Source organism: Rhinopithecus roxellana, chromosome 3 (genome assembly GCF_007565055.1).
Source record: "Rhinopithecus roxellana isolate Shanxi Qingling chromosome 3, ASM756505v1, whole genome shotgun sequence".
NCBI lineage: Eukaryota > Metazoa > Chordata > Mammalia > Primates > Cercopithecidae > Rhinopithecus > Rhinopithecus roxellana.
Genome location: NC_044551.1, coordinates 115,330,071 through 115,347,505, shown reverse-complemented (window position 1 = coordinate 115,347,505; position 17,435 = coordinate 115,330,071). Strand labels below are relative to the sequence as shown.

The 17,435-nt window shown below is 52.7% G+C and overlaps 1 protein-coding gene across 1 annotated transcript; it reads left to right on the top strand.

Annotated features, from left to right (window-relative positions):
- The first annotated feature begins 2,346 nt into the window (after window positions 1-2,346).
- Window positions 2,347-4,721, top strand: CSF2 (colony stimulating factor 2). The gene is made up of 4 exons (XM_010360011.2): window positions 2,347-2,534; window positions 2,637-2,678; window positions 3,366-3,491; window positions 4,301-4,721. Exons 1-4 carry the CDS (start codon window positions 2,376-2,378, stop codon window positions 4,406-4,408), a joined length of 435 nt encoding a protein of 144 aa, XP_010358313.1. The 5' UTR covers window positions 2,347-2,375; the 3' UTR covers window positions 4,409-4,721.
- The last annotated feature ends 12,714 nt before the right edge of the window (window positions 4,722-17,435 follow it).

Here is a 17,435-nt window from a genome sequence, read left to right as displayed (position 1 = left end):
AGGCAGGACCTTGACCTTTTGTCATCCTTATATCCCTTTTCCCTGCTGGGAACCTAGTAGGTGCTCAAAAAATAATGAATGACTGAGTGACTTCACTATAGCACCAAGTCCTTTTGAGATTCTACCTCCTCAATCTCTCTGGAGTCTGCCTCCTGTTCCTTATACCCATTCCTAAAACCCTAGGGCTCCCTGTGCCCAGAACATTCTCCCCTGTCCTCTCCTGCCCATCTCCTTCCAACCTGGGCTTGCAGGCAGGATCTCTGGGGAAGTTCTCTGGTCCCCTTGGATCCCCAGGCTAGAGAAGGTGGCTCTCTGCGATCCCTCAGCTCTGGACTTGCCCTGCCGAGTCAAGGTCACACCGTGGGAGGGTCCATTGCAGTCTGTTTCCTACCAGACCAAGAGCCTCAAAGGCCAAATGTGAGGGCCAGTGGGAGGGTCTCGTTCACCTTCTCCCCAGAACAGGGCCTGGTGTGGATTGGAAAGACTTGTTGACTGACTGTCTGAGCTATGACAACTCATTTCTAGGAGGACAGTGACCTTCTCTCCCAGATGGGTCATACAGGCTCTCTACCTCCCTGGCCATCAGCTGAACCACTGTCTATGGCTTCCTTCCCTGCCCTCCAGCCTCCAGGGTGCTATCCAACACATGTGATACCTACGTGTAGTATCCATGTCCTCATTTCCCTCCCGAGAGCTCCCTGGAAAGAGCTGAGTCAAGGTCTTGCAAAAAAGGTGGAGGAAGGGCCAGGGCCTGGACATTTCACGTTCCCAACCCAGCCTGGCCACCTAGGAGTGTTCCACGCAGGCTCAGATGGATGGACCTGGCCTCACAGTGACGTCTGGAGGACTAAGATTTGGCTTCTTTATGCAAGGTCAGAAAAACTCCCACGATACAGGGAAACTTGCCAGGGCTGCAGACTCAGACCACAGTGCTAAAGCTATGAATTCCACCTGCTCTCTGAAGGCTCGCCAACCTGAGTCCAGCAGAATGTTCTCGCTTGTGTCCAACCCCATTGGTTTAGGCTGAATCAGCCTCTAGGGCCCAGAGGCACTGTACCTGGGGTGGGGAGCTTCTCCAGTATCAGGGTCACTTTCAGAGGCCTGGAGCCTTTCATAAAGCAGGTAAGAGGACTCACATAGATGCACTTGCATGGAAAACATCCTCCCCTCCACCATGCACCTATATGTACAGATGCAACCAATCACAGCAGCACACATACACCTAGAAATGGGCACGTGTGGGCCCACACCCCTTTAGCTATGAAACCCAGCCATGGGGCGGCTTGAGCCAGATACCTTGTGCAAACACAAACTCGTGCTGTCTTCTCTGAACTCCATTGTGAAAATCAAACACTTGTCAGCCCCTCAAGAGCCTTTAGCTTTCCAGAAGCAGTTCCTACTTCCACAGAAAGGCCTCTGGAGTTGGGGGGTACTGGGGCTATGTAGGAAATTAAGCCTGGAGGGCCTTGCTGGGGAAGCCATTGTCCCTGTACCTGAGATGGGTGCAGCCACAGCCCTGAAGCCAGCCTGAAGCTCCTGGTGCCTCCTAGGGCTACATGTAGGAGTGTAGCACCCACTTCAGAGGGGCAAACCTGCTCTGCAGAGGGAGTCAAGGTTCACACAACCAGAGAGAGGAGTCACTCAGCAAGGTGGCTCCAAAGCCAAGGGTCAGACTCTGGGTCCTGACTTGGCCCAGCCCCACCCCCTCTGAAGCTTGCTGAGAGCAGCTGCAGTCTCGCTGCTGGATGTGCACATAGTGGTCATTCCATCTGCTCACAGGGGCAGGGGTCCCCCCTTACTGGACTGAGGTTGCCAGCTGCTCCAGGTCCTGGGTGGGAGCCCAGGTGAACCGTCAGTGGGGCAGGTCTGTGAGAGCTCCCCTCACACTCAAGTCTCTCACAGTGGCCAGAGAAGAGGAAGGCTGGAGTCAGAATGAGGCACCAGGGCAGGCATGGCCTGCCCAAAGGCCCCTGGGATTACAGACAGGATGGGGAGCCCTATCTAAGTGTCTCCCACGCCCCACCCCAGCCATTCCAGGCCAGGAAGTCCAAACTGTGCCCCTCAGAGGGAGGGGCAGCCTCAGGCCCATTCAGACTGCTGGAGAGGGAGGGCTGGAGAGCCCTCGGGGAGGCGGGCGGATGGGCTGTCGGTTCTTGGAAAGGTTCATGAATGAAAACCCCCGAGCCTGACCACCTAGGGAAAAGGCTCACCGTTCCCATGTGTGGCTGATAAGGGCCAGGAGATTCCACAGTTCAGGTAGTTCCCCCGCCTCCCTGGCGTTTTGTGGTCACCATTAATCATTTCCTCTGTGTATTTAAGAGCTCTTTTGCCAGTGAGCCCAGTACACAGAGAGAAAGGCTAAAGTTCTCTGGAGGATGTGGCTGCAGGGCCTACTGCTCTTGGGCACTGTGGCCTGCAGCATCTCTGCACCCGCCCGCTCGCCCAGCCCCGGCACGCAGCCCTGGGAGCGTGTGAATGCCATCCAGGAGGCCCGGCGTCTCCTGAACCTGAGTAGAGACACTGCTGCTGAGACGGTAAGTGAGAGAGAGAGTGTGGGCCCGTGCCTAGGCCACCCCGCTGGCCCCGGACTGGCTATGCCTGTCAGCTTGATAACATGACATTTTCCTTTTCTACAGAATAAAACCGTAGAAGTTGTCTCAGAAATGTTTGACCTCCAGGTAAGATGCTTCTCTCTGACATAGCTTTCCAGAAGCCCCTGCCCCGGGGTGGAGGTGGGGACTCCATTTTAGATGGCACCTCACAGGGTTGTCCACTTTCTCTCTAATCAGCTGGCTGCAGGGGGACGGGGCAGCAACTGGGTGCTCAAGAGGCTGCTGGCCGTGCCCCTGTGGCAGTCACATGAGCTTCTTTATCAGCTGAGTGGTCATGGGCAGACCTAGCATTCAAGGGCCAGGAGTCACCAGGGGACAAGTGGTAAAGCGGGGGTCACTTCATGAGACAGGAGCTACAGGTTTGGGGCGCTCACTGTGCCCTGAGACCAAGTCCTGTTGAGACAGTGCTGACTACAGAGGGACACAGAGGGGTTTCAGGGACAACCTTTGCCCACCCAGCAGGTCCAGGTGAGGCCCCGCCCCCCTCTCCCTGAATGATGGGGTGAGAATCACCTCCTTCCCTAAGGCTGGGATCCTCTCCAGGTGCCACTGAGGGTGGCCTGGGCTGGGCAGTAAGAAGGGCAGGCTCGTGCCTGCCATGGACAGAGCAGGGTGTATGACTGAACCCAGCCTGTGCCCCTCCCATGCCCTACTCCTGGGGGCTGGGGACAGCAGCAGAAAGGAGTGGTGGAGAGTTCCTGTACCACTGCAGGCACTTGGCCACTGCTCACCGAGGAACAACATTTTCCACAGGAGCCGAGCTGCCTACAGACCCGGCTGGAGCTGTACAAGCAGGGCCTGCGGGGCAGCCTCACCAAGCTCGAGGGCCCCTTGACCATGATGGCCAGCCACTACAAGCAGCACTGCCCTCCAACCCCGGTGAGTGCCTACGGCAGGGCCTCCAGCAGGAGTGTCTTAATCTAGGGGGTGGGGTCGACATGGGGAGAGATCTGTGGCTGTGGCTGTTCAGGACCCCAAGGGGTTTCTGTGCCAACAGTTATGTAATGATTAGCCCTCCAAAGAGGAGGCAGACAGCCCATTTCATCCCAAGGAGTCAGAGCCACGGAGCACTGAAGCCCACAGTGCTCCCAGCAGAAGCTGCTCCTGTCCTGGTCATTATTGTCACTATGGTTAATGAGGTCAGAGGTGAGGCAAACCCAAGGAAACTTGGGGCCTGCCCAAGGGCCAGAGGAAGTGCCCAGGCCCAAGTGCCACCTCCTGACAGGACTTTCCTCTGGCCCCAGATGGGGTGCCTGAATTGCAGAGGATCAAGGAAGGGAGGCTACTTGGAATGGACAAGGACCTCAGGCACTCCTTCCTGCGGGAAGGGAGCAAAGTCTGTGGCCTTGACTCCACTCCCTCTGGGTGCCCGGAGACGACCTCAGCCCAGCTGCCCTGCTCTGCCCTGGTCTGGGACCAAAAGAGGCAGGCGTTTGACTGCCCAGAAGGCCAACCTCAGGCTGGCACTTAAGTCAGACCCTTGGCTCTGGCTGTCACCGGCAGAGCTATGCACTCCTTGGGGAACACATGGGTGGCAGCAGTGTCACCTGATCCAGGTCAGTGGGTGGGTCCTGGAGTGGGCCTCCTGGTCTCTGAGTTCTAAGAGGCAGTACAGAAACACACTGGTGCTTCCCCCACATTACCCACTTGCCTGGACTCAAGTGTTTTTAATTTTTCTTTTTTTAAAGGAAACTTCCTGTGCAACCCAGATTATCACCTTCCAAAGTTTCAAAGAAAACCTGAAGGACTTTCTGCTTGTCATCCCCTTTGACTGCTGGGAGCCAGTCCAGGAGTAAGGTCGGCTGGATGAGGCTGGCCAAGCCGGGGAGCTGCTCTCTCAAGAAACAAGAGCTAGAAACTCAGGATGGTCATCTTGGAGGGACCAAGGGATGGGCACAGCCATGGTGGGAGTGGCCCAGACCTGCCCTGGGCCACACTGACCCTGATACAGGCATGGCAGAGGAATGGGAATATTTTATACTGACAGAAATCAGTAATATTTATATATTTATATTTTTAAAATATTTATTTATTTATTTATTTAAGTTCATACTCCATATTTATTCAAAATGTTTTACCATAACAATTATTAGTAAAAATCTGCTTCTATGTGTCCAGTGTTCTAGTTTGTTTTCAACCATGAGCAAATGCCGGTGGTGCCTGCCTTCCCGAGGCAGGGAAGGGAGGAAACAGCGGGGTGGGGAGGGGTTGGGGGCCTGCCAGGGGTTTGGCACTATCCAAGGGCCAACACTGTCAGAGCAGAGGGGAGGTGAGAGCTGGGCATAGGTGCGGAATTCTGCGCACCTGGACGGGCTTCCCTGGATGCTTCAGGGCTCCCACCCCAGAGAATGGCTCTCAAGTTCACCTAGAAGTCCCAGTCCAGGGAAATCTTGTCCAGAGAAGAGCATCACCCTTCCTGGGGAGGCCTGGGGGTTGGCTGGTCACTGGCTGAACAGGCCCACCCTGGGATCAGGTAAAATACCCGCCCTGTAGAGGCCTTGGCCCCTGTGCCCCACGCGCTGCCCCTCATACTCTGGGATTCAACCACTCCGAAAGTAAATAGCAAATAGACTAACTGTTCAGGGGAAAAGAAACCAAACCACAGGTGTCAGAATGCAACATATTTACCAAACTTGCCCCAAAATGGGTGATCTTAATCTCTGAGAGTCAGAATGTAAGGTCATAATTTGTTGGTATATGGCTGTAGTGCAGCATTTTTCTGAATTGGTTTTTATTATTATACGAAATTTTGAATCTAATCAGGCACTTTCCCCTAAAACTCATGGCCTTGCAGGCTAAAAACAAAGCAGGCCTCCTCCTTCTCCTTGCTTTGATAGCTGGGCTGAAGGCCTTGTTCCTGAACCTGTTCTCTCATCTCCCTCCAGGACTATGAGGAAGAGGATGTGCCCCGAGTATTAGGTGGGCAGCAGGGCCACCTTCTCCTTGACAGGTGGGCCTGGGGAAGCTGGCCTATGGCAGGTTTAGCCTCTGCCTGGCACTGTCCTCAGTCATGCGCCCACCAACCCACTTGCTCTCTCTGCTTCAGTCAGCACCTGCAGATGGTGCCAGGCCTGGCCAGAGACCCACTCCATGCTCATGCAGAAAGACTGTGACTTCAGGTGTGATTACAAATAAGAAGTCAGGGTGAACACTCAGGACGAAGCCTGAGTATCAGCACAGGCAAGAATGCATGAAGTGTGCTGTGGTTGTTGAAAATGCATGAAAATTACATCTTGCCCAGCAATAAGGTCCTCTCTGTTTTCCGCATAAGCCAATGACGACTGATAAGAGGTTTCACATTTCCTTAGACTCACATATATAGGTACCTCTCTCCACAGAAATGCTGCCAAGCTCAGGGCTCAGACCAGCTTGGAGTCACCTTCAAGTAATACCATGTACCTGTACGTGCTCCTGGCTCATGTGCTCTGGGAGTCAGAAAGCCATTCTTCCCCAGTGAAAGTAGCCACAATGTCTCCCCACAAAGATCACACAGTAATCTGTGCTGAGATTCAGAAAGAACTCTTGGCTGACAATAACACATACAAGGTAAGTCTGGGTCTCCATCCAATGTTATTTTGCTCTTAGTGGCCCTTTGTGCTCCTGACCAATTTATCTGGCTTCCAGGGTTCCTTCAATAGGCCCCAGAAAACCAGTGAGGTAAGAAACAGCTACCCCGCGACCTTTCACACCACATTTGAACAGGGAGAGAGAGATCCTAGCAGTCAGTGCCCAGGGAAGAGATAACAACGGTGGAGTGAGAAAGTTCAGAGTGTGGGGAGGGAACTTCCAGCTTAGCCAGCAGGCGAGCCTCCCAAACAAGTGCAGCCCTGAGCCCAGGGAGAGACCAGATGCCCATTGCCTCCACTGCTCAGCCTGCAAGGCCCACAGGTCTCCTTGTGGGAGAATCAGGGTAGGGCCTGAGCTTGGGTCCAGGGCTCCTTCCAGCCAGGTTAACCAGGGATGGATAAGGCTGGGTCAGCTGGTGCCCTGCTGTGCACCACCATCATCCCAGAGCACCAACCCTGTTTCAGGAGCTCTGCTATGGGGAGTTTACAAAGAACTTTACCTTCACCCTGAAGGAGCTCATTAACAAATATGACCGACAGGACCATCACATAATGAAGGTTTACATGGGCATGGAAGAACTCACCAAAATCTGTCCAAAGCTGAAAGTAAGTTGCCGTTTGCTCTTAGGGGAACCTGACACATCATTTCCCTGCACCAGAGGCCCAGTGAGGCGAAGGGTTTTTATACCCCCAGCCTGCACACGCAAGGTCTCTGGGGCTACTCTTAGGCCACAGGTGGCTCTTCTCTGGCATTGTCTCCAATCTAACAGAAGTCCACTCACTGACACAGGGTGGAGGCGGGGGAGTGGAGGGCTGGGTGTGAGGAAGTGGCGATTCAGAGATTCTCAAGGTTTCTGTCTGTGCTGTCTGCCAAGCCCCCATGCACAGGAATCAGCGTGGGACAGGTCTGAGACAGGTCAGAGCAGGGCCGGTCATGGACTCAGGATGAGGTCATGGACTTGAACTGAGAGCCAGTGCAAGCTTGCTCCAGTTTGCCCTGTCCCTAGGGCCTCTTTTGGATGATGAGCCCCACTGAGAACCCATGATGGGGGGATGAGCAGCAGTTTGCGGGGGCATGCCTGGAGAAGTGACTGAGCTGCCCCTCCCTCTTTTCCCACTGCTCGGACAGTCCGGGGTACTCCTCCCAGCCTGCTTGTCCTTATGTCCCTGTTCGGACAGCCATGGGACCTGCCTATCCTGCGGGCTCCCTCTCCAACGCTATGGATAGTCCTCAGACTGTGGGCCCTTCTATCACCACACAGCGCCTGTGCCCCCCCTCAAACAGTTGGGGAGGGCCTGCCAGAGTTACCTCCTAGAGGATGGCTGGAAGGACAAGAGTTTGCTTTTATTTATTCATTGTTTTTCCTACTAAGAAGATTACTTAAATGTGTATTTCTCATTTAGCCAAGAGACTCACCCAAGAATGGTACTATTGAGTAAAGTCATTTCTCCAAGTTTAAGGAAGCCTTAGAGAGTGTTCTCATATCCACAGAAGGATGGAAATTGTGTAAGAGGATCAAAGGCAGCCTCTGGGCTCCTGCCCTCTCCCGGGGTTAGCCCTGCAGGAAATTGATTGGAAAAGCATTAGGAACAACTTACTGCTGGCTTGGGGTGTGAGTTTGCTGGCCCTGGGCTGGCAGACAAGGATGTGGGTAGGTATTGGGGGTGGTGGTGCCTGGGGACACATTTCTGTAACTGACACCTGCTGCTTCATTAAAGCCCAGGGTGTGGAAATGCTGGTGAGTGACAGTCATGATGGAGTCCAGCCTCGCAGGGACAGAGTCCTGTTAGACTGCAAAGGGTGGGGGTGATGGCTCCATTTCTGGGCTCCGTACCTGGAGTTCCACGGGTCTCTCAGGAGAAGCATCTGGCCGTGGATGGGGCAAATGGGACCCCACCTCATCTGAACCCCCACTGCATCTCCAGTGCCAGTGGGCACACAGTGGGGGCTCTATCAGCTTGCTATGCCCCCCTTCTCCTTGTGTCCATCAGAATTCAAGATTTCAGGTCCTTTCCCAGGCCCGCCTCCCCAGCCTCAGTCAGCACATGCCCACTAGAGATCCAAGTGCCAGGACTTGAAGATCAAGGCCCTCCCTCCTCTGTTCTGTATCATAGCTCCTGGGGAGCTCGAAATCCAATCCAGCCCTGCCACCCTCTCAAGGCCCAGTGCGGTGCCACAGAAATGTCAGCCCTGGTAAATGGCTCAGGGGAACAGGGCCTTTCAGGCCCTGGGAGCCTCATAGAGCACTGGGCACAGTGTGGGACCTGCGGAGGAGGTGGCCCACAGAGGCCAGGGACATCTCCAAATCCCTGGCTTCCTCTGGACCAACACAGTCATCTGACCTCAAAGTAAAACCTCTTTCTTAGCCTGCAAAGCCCTGGCCAGCACTCTCCTGTGTCTCCATGGCATGACGGCCCCTCTCTGACTAGTACCACCTCACATCCACAGAGCACTGGGCCCTGCCTGGGGCGAAATGCCAGTTGCTTGAGTCCTAAAGTGCTGCCAGACTGGGTTACAAAGCTCTGACCCCCTACCCTTAGCTCTAACTTGAATTCTAATCATTTGAGGAATTTATTGGAGGCACCTGGGATTACTCCACAGTCCACATAGCTTCCTACGATCCAAAACTCTCAAACTGTGAGCTTCTGCACCCAACCAGGACCGATAAAGACCCATTTGTTATGGAACAGAATTGTTAAGTTGCAACCACAACTTAGCCCAGGCCAGACCTGCAGGGAGTCTGCCACATCTGCCCATTGACACACCTGCCCAGCTGTAAAGCTTCGGACAGCGCTTGCAGCCACGCAGGGCCGCCACATACCTGCCGCCCCATCCCTTGCCCTAGGATCCCGAGATCCCCGCTGCTCATCTCCACCTTGAGGGAACACATCAGTCTGGAGGGCAGCAACTATGCCTGAGCAAAGTTGCCAGATCGTCTAGAATATGGAGGGCAGCCCTGTGACTCAGGATCAGGTGTCAGGAGCTAGTGCAGGGCCAGGGGCCAAGGATGGTTTCAGTCCAGAGAAAGCCCATGATCCAGTCACCAGAGACTGTGAGCTCTTGTCCCTTGGGTGCACCACCTGGGTACTCAGGGGTCCCAAGGCTCTGGAGTGTGTGAGGTGCATAGCTGGATGGCGCTGCTGGGACACACTGGCGGGAGACCCCCCACTTCCCTGTCACAGACTCCTCTTAGACGGCATGAAGTCTTCTGACCTTGAGCTCCTGACAAAGCCTGAGGTACCTGACAGTGGGGGTGGGCAGTGTGGATGTATGTCCCTGTCACCTCAGTGCCATGTTCAGTACAGCATGGTACATGTGACACTAGCCTGCCACTAGCTTCTTGTGTGACCTGGGACAGGTACTTCAGTCTCTCAGCCACAGAGTCTGCAAAGGTGGGGTGAACTCCAGCCCCAGAGGCCAGATCAGAACTCAGGTCCACGGTTTTTATCCAGCGAAGGGACCTCAGGGCATCTGGCTCAACTCTGGGGAAACTGAGGTCAGAAGGATTGACAGGGAGCTTCTGGTACCTTTTCTGGTAAACAGGGAAGTTGGAGGGCGCACCAGTGGGAAGGTGGCTGTACTAAACCAAGTGACTGCCCTCATTCCCCTGACAGCCTTAACTCTTGATCAAAGTCACCAAAGAGCTACCCGTGAAGAGACTCTGCAGTGACGGCCACCTGGGTTTTCCATGTGCCCTTGTTCTACCGTCAGGTAGACTCATATCTGGACAGTGGGGCTGGGGAGCCTGCTGGGGGCTGGAACCAGGTGGGAGGGCCATGTGGGTACTACACCCGAGACCCAGGCAGGCCTGAACCCATGGCTCCCCAGAAGCCTGCTGGCATTGCTGCTTTAGGATCTCAAGATGCTGGCCCGCTGAATCCCTGGAGCCCTGTGCTAGATACTTGGGCCCAAGAAGCATGGTCTTGACTCCCAATTGGCTGGGACTGGCCCTGGGTACCCCCTTTCCCAAGGAGGCCAACAAATAGGTCCAAACGATATTCTTCCATAGGAGACAACTATAGCAGGCCGGGCCCTGAGGAAATGCTCTAGACTGGGAGGAAGAGCAGGGCTTGGTGGCCTGAGAAGATTCATTCACACATGGAGATCTCTCAAGACAATGGGATATCCCCTCTTTTCACAGGGGCCTCCCAAGGGACCACCTCCACTCTCTACCACCTTCCGGGTCCTGTGTACTCTCTCCCACTACAGAAACCAGTAGTATTGAGGTTGGAACCAGAAATCTAAGAAATACACTAAGGCAGCAGGACAGCCCTCTCTCATATGCTGGGCCTTAAGAACCGGCAGCCCCACAGCAGTCTCTGTCACAGTCATAGTATGGCCATACCCTTTGACTTGACATTCACACCCAGAGAGACCACACATAAGGAGGGAAGCTTCATCCACGGAAATGGCCAATCTGTCAGTTTGTGAGATGAACTGATGGGCATGAAACTAGCAGGGCAATGTGGAAAGGCATCACTGAAAGGTCCGGTATGGCACAGCTGCCAGGATAACCCCATGTGGGCTAAGGACTGGAAGGGAATTGGGATTATGACTTGGGAGATGGGATGGCAGATGAGATTTTCCCCATGGCTTGATCTGAAGAGAGGGGCTCAGTGCCCAGGTCAGTGGCCATCACGTGGTCCTCGTGCTTATAGAAAATTTCTATCCTCAGTGTCCCTGGCTAAATGAGATTCTCTGTGGTGTCCTGCATTACATCAACTGATTCCACAAGTTGGTTGTTCAGCCAAGATACTGACCATCTTGATTAGCTTACAATGAGGCAGCTTTCCTCAAAGGCCCAGAACATTCCTGCCCAGGCAAGAGTCAAGGTGCCTCTTTCAGCACGGACAGCAGAAGAGGCCTGTCTGCTCCTCCTGGACAGGCAGAACAGCTCACAGCATGGCCTGAGAGGGTGCAAGTGCTGTCCAGACATCCTCAGTTAACCTCACATGTTAATGCCCTGTGCATGGAGTCCCATACAGGGGGCTACCCATTTGGCCTGCACCACGTCAGCCCCAAATGGACAGAAAATGGACAGAACTGGCCCTGGTAATCAGATGCGCTATGTTCTGGAGCCTTTACTACTGGTTCCTGGCTGCCTGCATACGTATGTGTCTGGTAAGCCGGGTCTGCATGACTGAAGTGGAGGGCAGGGGCTGCAGGCACCACACTGTGCTGTCCCAGGCTTCTAAGCCAGCTGCTGGTTTGTGCTGAAGGTACATGGCTGGTGTCCCTGGACTCAGCGGCTCCTGCCGTGGATTCTCCCACTTTGTTACATGGGCTTCACAAGAAATGTGGTGCGTGGGTCCCTCTCTATCCTCAGTTTTCTTATCTGTGAAGTAGGGGTGAGGCAGAAATGGAAAGACCCCAGCCCAAGACCAGTTCGCCCTGACACCATTAAGCCCAGGCAGATGCAGAGCTGGGAAAACCTGTTACTGCTGAGAATACCCTGATGGGTGCCCTGTTCCTCAGAGGGGTGGGGAGGCCAGACACTCATGACATGCAGTCTGCAGAGCAAGTCAAAACAGGGGCAGCCCCCAAGATGGGAGCTGGGGGTGATGAGCAGCCATCTCACCTACTGTCTGTGCTGGAAGCTCCCCAGCCTCAAGGCCCAGAGAGGGCAAGGACTTCCTCAGGACCACACAGGAGGTGAGCTAGACAGAGTCGCTGAGGCTGGCCCCACAGAAATCCCCTCTCTGGGTCCTCTAAAGGGCTGCTGGACACAGGCCTCACTCTTGGAAACAGTTGACCAATTTCCCTTCTGTGAGGGGACCCTGCACCATGACTGCCAGGAAAAATGCAGCTTCAAAAGTTATTTTCACTGTGGTTTAAGAAAAGAGCAGTGAAACAGTTTCATGTTGGTGCTGCTGATGTTATCTCTGGCCCAGACCTGTTCTTTCAACCTGAGAGATGATTAATTAAAATCTTTCTCCCTTTTTTTTGGTCAACCTCAAGGGAAGATCAGCACAAACTTTCCAGGCCCTTCCCTTAACATATCATCTGGACACTCACCCAAGGTGAAGTTCAGCACTTCCTTCAAAAGCCTGCAGTTCTTGTGTAGGTGGAGAAAAACCTTTTAAAAAGTTATTTTCATTTTTATTGTATTACTGTATAAATTATTAAGTATATCATGCACAAATCTTAAGTATATCATCAGCAAGTTTTTATATTTATACCTATATAAATAACCAGCACCCAGGGAAACACATAGACCATTTTTCACCACCACCAAAGCCTTCCTTATGCTTCCCTGCTCCTAATCAGTATCCTCCCTCCAAGTATAGCCACTATTCCAACCTCTGCCACCATAAATTAGTTTTGCCCATTCTTGAACTTTATTTAAACAGAAGCATGTACTATATCCTTTTATGTTTGACTTCTTTCATTCAACACTGTGTCTGTGTAATTCTCTAGTTGTTGCTTTGTAATGTTACTTTTCATTATCATTGTAACGTTACTTTTCACTGCTGTATAATATTCCATTATAAAAATATCCTACAATTTATTTCCCTATTCTGGCCAGGTGCAGTGGCTCATGCCTGTAATCCCAGTACTTTGGGAGGCTGAGGCAGGAGGACTACCTGAGGCCAGGAGTTTGAGACCAGCTTGGTCAACACAGCAAGACCTCATCTCCACAAAATAAATAAAACAATTAACTGGGCATGGTGGCGCAGGCCTGTAGTCCTGGCTACTTGGAAGGCTGAGGCAGGAGGACAGCTTGAGCCCAGGAGTTCAAGGCTAAGGTGAGCTATGATTATGCACTCTAGCCTGAGCAAACAAGTGAGAACCTGTAGCTAAAAAAATTTTTTTTAATTAAAAAAAAAATTTCCTATTCTACTGCTGACAGACATTTGGGCTGTTTCCGCTTTGGGGCTAATATTAATAAAGCTTCACTGAATATTCCTGCACTCATGTTTTGGTAAGCATATGTCTACCTTTCTTCTGGAAATGCTGGGAATGACATGGAATTGCTAGGTCATAGGATATACGTATTTTAGCTTTAGTAGGTACTGCCAAATATTTAATGTTTTCCCAAGGAAAGTCTTTCATTGGTCAGGCCCGGTGGCTCACGCCAGTAATCCCAGCACTTTGGGAGGCAGAGGCAGGCGGATCACAAGGTCAGGAGATGGAGACCATCCTGGCTAACACAGTGAAACCCTGTCTCTACTAAAAATACAAAAAATTAGCTGGGCATGGTGGCACATGCTTGTAGTCCCCAGCTGCTTTAGAGGTTGAGGCAGGAGAATCGCTTGAACCCGGGAGGCGGAGCTTGCAGTGAGCCAAGAAAGCGCCACTGCGCTCCAGCCTTGGTGACAGAGTGAGACTCCATCTCAGAAAAAAAAAAAAAAAAAAAAAAAGTCTTTCGTAAACAACGTTGCTGTTGGTTTTCCTGCCTTTTGTAGACACTGCTTATCCACCAGACTCTGGAACTTTCCTCTTCTTTCACATGATCTGAGCCTGCTTCCCAAATGCTCTCAACATTACTGGAAATTCTTCTCTACGTTGTTTACTCCTGCATCTCCTTTTTGGGAGAGGTAGCTCACAAAGGGCCCAGTTTGACGTGGATGTGGATGGTGTCTTGCCAGCACACTGTGGAGTGCAGCCCTTATCTACAAGGTCTCAGAGCCTCTGGGAGGCTCCAAGGAAACTGTAATGTGCTGCTATCCTATGTGGAGAAACCAAGTGGAGACCTGGATACTGTCCTGGGTTCCTCTTGAGGTCTCGGTCCCTAAGTCAGTCCCCTGCCATGTCCTGGTGCATTCATCTTCCCAGCCCCTTTCCAACCACCCCACTTCTCTCTGTCTTTATGGCTTTGCCCTGACCCAGTCCACCTCACTAATGCAGACAATCACCCCAAATACCCACAGGCCTTGTCTCTAGACAGACCCTTCCTGCTTCTCTCCCCACACCAGCCACCCATTAATTCATTACATAAATATGTACTGAGCACCTACAAAGTATCAGGAACTGTGCCAGGCTCTGAAAGGAACCCAACCCTTGAGGAGCTTACACTCTAGGGGTTAGTCTGGTTGTGTGTCATAAGGGTTACCTGCCAGCTCAGCATGAACTCCAAGCCCTTTGGTCTGACCTAAGACCCTCCTTTACTGCCCTCGCCCCGTTAGCCCCTGCAGACACCTCCAGCCTCATTACTCACCATCCATCTCCTTCATATCAGCCCTGGACCCCAGTTACACGAAACAGCCACAGTACTGCCACTGTCATCTGCTACCCCTGCCTGGAATGCACCCCAGCCAAATGGTTGACATCTGTCCCCACAATGGGGTAAGACCAATGTCCAGTGGGAGGTGGAGAGGTCCTGCATTGGGGCCCCCTCTTCCTCAACACCTACCCTGAGGATTGCCTGCCCACCTCTTAGGCCACAGGGGTGGACTGTCATCTGTTCCTCAAGGGACTGTGAGGGTCTCTGCTCTGAACTACTGCTTTATCCCCCAGCTCTGAGGAGGGCCCCTCATGGCATCAAGTACCAGCAGTGACTATGCTCCAGAGTCTGATGGAAGTGAGCCTCTTTTCACCTTTGAATAAAAGAAATGCACACAGGTTCTACAGAAGTCTGGATGGAAAGGCAACATCCAGTTTTCCAAAGTTTAGAAAATGCTCTTGGGCCATGATCAGCCACAGGCTATAAGCAGGTACTCAGTACACAGCCAGGGCTATTGTCTGCATTATTCTTATCAAAAATAACATCTGTGAGGGAACCAACAAGAGGCCCTTGGGGCCATCCAGGAGCCAGGGGAACTGGGAGCCCAACACCGGCACAGCTGCCAGCTCTTTTTCCCACTTAACGGATTCGGGAACCATCTCAAAAGAAGCTGCAGGAGGGAGGGAAGCCCAGCTCTCTGGGAATGTGTCACACTTCCTCCAGCTAGGCCTGGGGCAGCCCCAAGCTCTCCTGGTGGAGGCCCTGGCTCCTACCCAGGCCTCTTCCTCCACCAGACTGGATAAGGGTGAGGTCATGTGCTGGGGAAGGGTGGGGAAGGGAGGCCAGGGAAGCAGCAACTGGGCTGGAGCCACAGTCAGAAACAACACAATAACAGGATAACTCATAGTCTCCCTTATCCCCTCACACTCCAGGAAGCTGTCCCTGAGTGAACTCTACAGCCCACAAGTCCCTTCTCCCACTGGGACCTCTCTGGGGCAGTTTCTGTGGGTGCCTCTCAGTCCTCAACTGAAATAGAAGCTCTCTCTCTTCTCAGGACTAGGGGCAGTGCTGTGAATCAGAGAGACCCTAATGCCTCCTCTCACCAATCCAGCCCTGGGCATGCGCAGCAACCAGTGTTGGAACCCAGGTGGAAATAAGAGGAAGCTGCCAGAGCCTTGAGCCATACCCTGGGCCAGGGTCACACCAAAGGTTCTTGTGCCTATGGGGCTGAGGGACAGAGATATGCAGCCTTGGGCTCTGAGACCAAACAAAAATGGTCATGGGCCTGGGTCCCAAGTTACGATGAACCCCCCTGTTAGGAAGAAGCATCTGACCTTAGACTCTGTCAGGCTGAAGGACAAGGTGTCACAAGCAGACAGATAGACAGACACAGCAGGACCATGACAGGGGCAGACAAACAGATAGGCACAGCTCAGGCTCCTGGCAGTGATGAGTAAACAGACAGACACTGACAGACAGCTAGACTCAGCGAGGGCCTAGAAAGGACAGATGGAGGGACAAGTGGGAATGCTGGCAGTGAAAGCCTGACGGACATAGATGAGATGGCGGACTTGGTAAAAGCCCCTGGCAGGGACAGACAGAGACACAGCTGCAAGCTATGGTCGGGTTAAAATGTGGCCGTTCTGTCTCTGAGCTCAGCCCCTGACTGTAGATCCCAATTCTCTTGGAGGTTCCTCCTCTTGGCACTGTGATCAGAGGCTCTGTGGGACTCTTGGGACCCACCTCTCCAGGACTACAATGCCCTCAACCCCACAAGGCCCAGGAAGGCAGCAGGCTGTGGCCCTCACTGCCCCTGGAGTCAGACTCAAGAATCAACCCATTCTCCTGTATTTTTCCTCCCCTTCCCGGCCCGTGGGGCAGAGATCTCTGTCCTGGGGCCACCTACTCATAGCATAGTGGCTGTGCTTGTCATGGAAAAGTTCTTTTTAGGAACCACTGTGAGTCCAGACTCTGTGGGCACAGGGGGCAGTGCCCAGCAGAGGCTACAGTCTGGCATTTCCATGACTATCAGAGGATGCTGAGCTCTACCTGGCCGCCTTCTTTTCTTACCACCCCTCATGATCTCCAGGCCCCAGAGGCCTGAGGGCCTAAAAGGTTTTGACCCAGGGGAGTGATTCCAGGCCGAGTGAGGATGGGGTAGTTAGTCCCCTTCACAGCTGCGGAGACTGAGGCTGACTTGAACACACTCTGCTCTGAGTCTGTAGGGTCCAAGAACTCCCCTGGGATGAGCTGAAGTTTTTCTACTTTCAGGGGACCTTTGTGCTGAAAGCATGACCAGTCTGCCTGCCTGAGGCTGGGTTGCCTGGGAAGCAGACTCTGAGACAGAAACTGGCTTGCAGGACTGCTCATGGAAGGGAAAGGAAGGAAGCAGGTATGAACAGAGGGAGAAATTGGACAAAATACAGTCACAACAAAAGTCTCAGCTGATCCTAAGGAGACTTCTAGAGCTGGGATGTCCCTTCAGACTCTTCCTATGTTGGGGCAAGGAGGTCAAGCCTTTATGCCTTCATTTTGATCAGTAATTGGATATAAGCTGCCCCTGGAAGGAAGCATGACCTTAGGCATGGAAATTTTCTTCAGCAGGAGAAATCAGACCTTGACTCCTGAAGGGTGTTCAGGGCAGCATATCACAGCGTCCACCGCAGTCCACCCTTTGAGCTTTTCGGATCCACTTCTTCATACAAACACTTCCCACTGGTTCTGGGAGCAGCTCCTCCAGGATTCTAGTGCTGTGCTATCAATAACTGGTTCTCAAAAAAAAAAAAAGAAAAGAAAAAAAAACCTGTCATGGTATAAATACTCCCACCATCATCAAGCTACCAACAGTTTAAAAACAGACTGGCAACAACTTTAGCAATCGGATCTCACGAGCAAGTAGCCAGCTCTAGCATACCAATGGTTCCAGTAGGCTTCTACTCCTGGGAGGAGACTTGGAAGAGGAAGGTTCACAATGAACTACAGTCCCTGCTGTTGCAGTTATCTCAGGGCCACAAATGACAATCATCATCTCCTCCTTTACTATCCACTCCAGATTCCCCCTCACCCTCAGTTAGCACATTTGCTCATCCTGG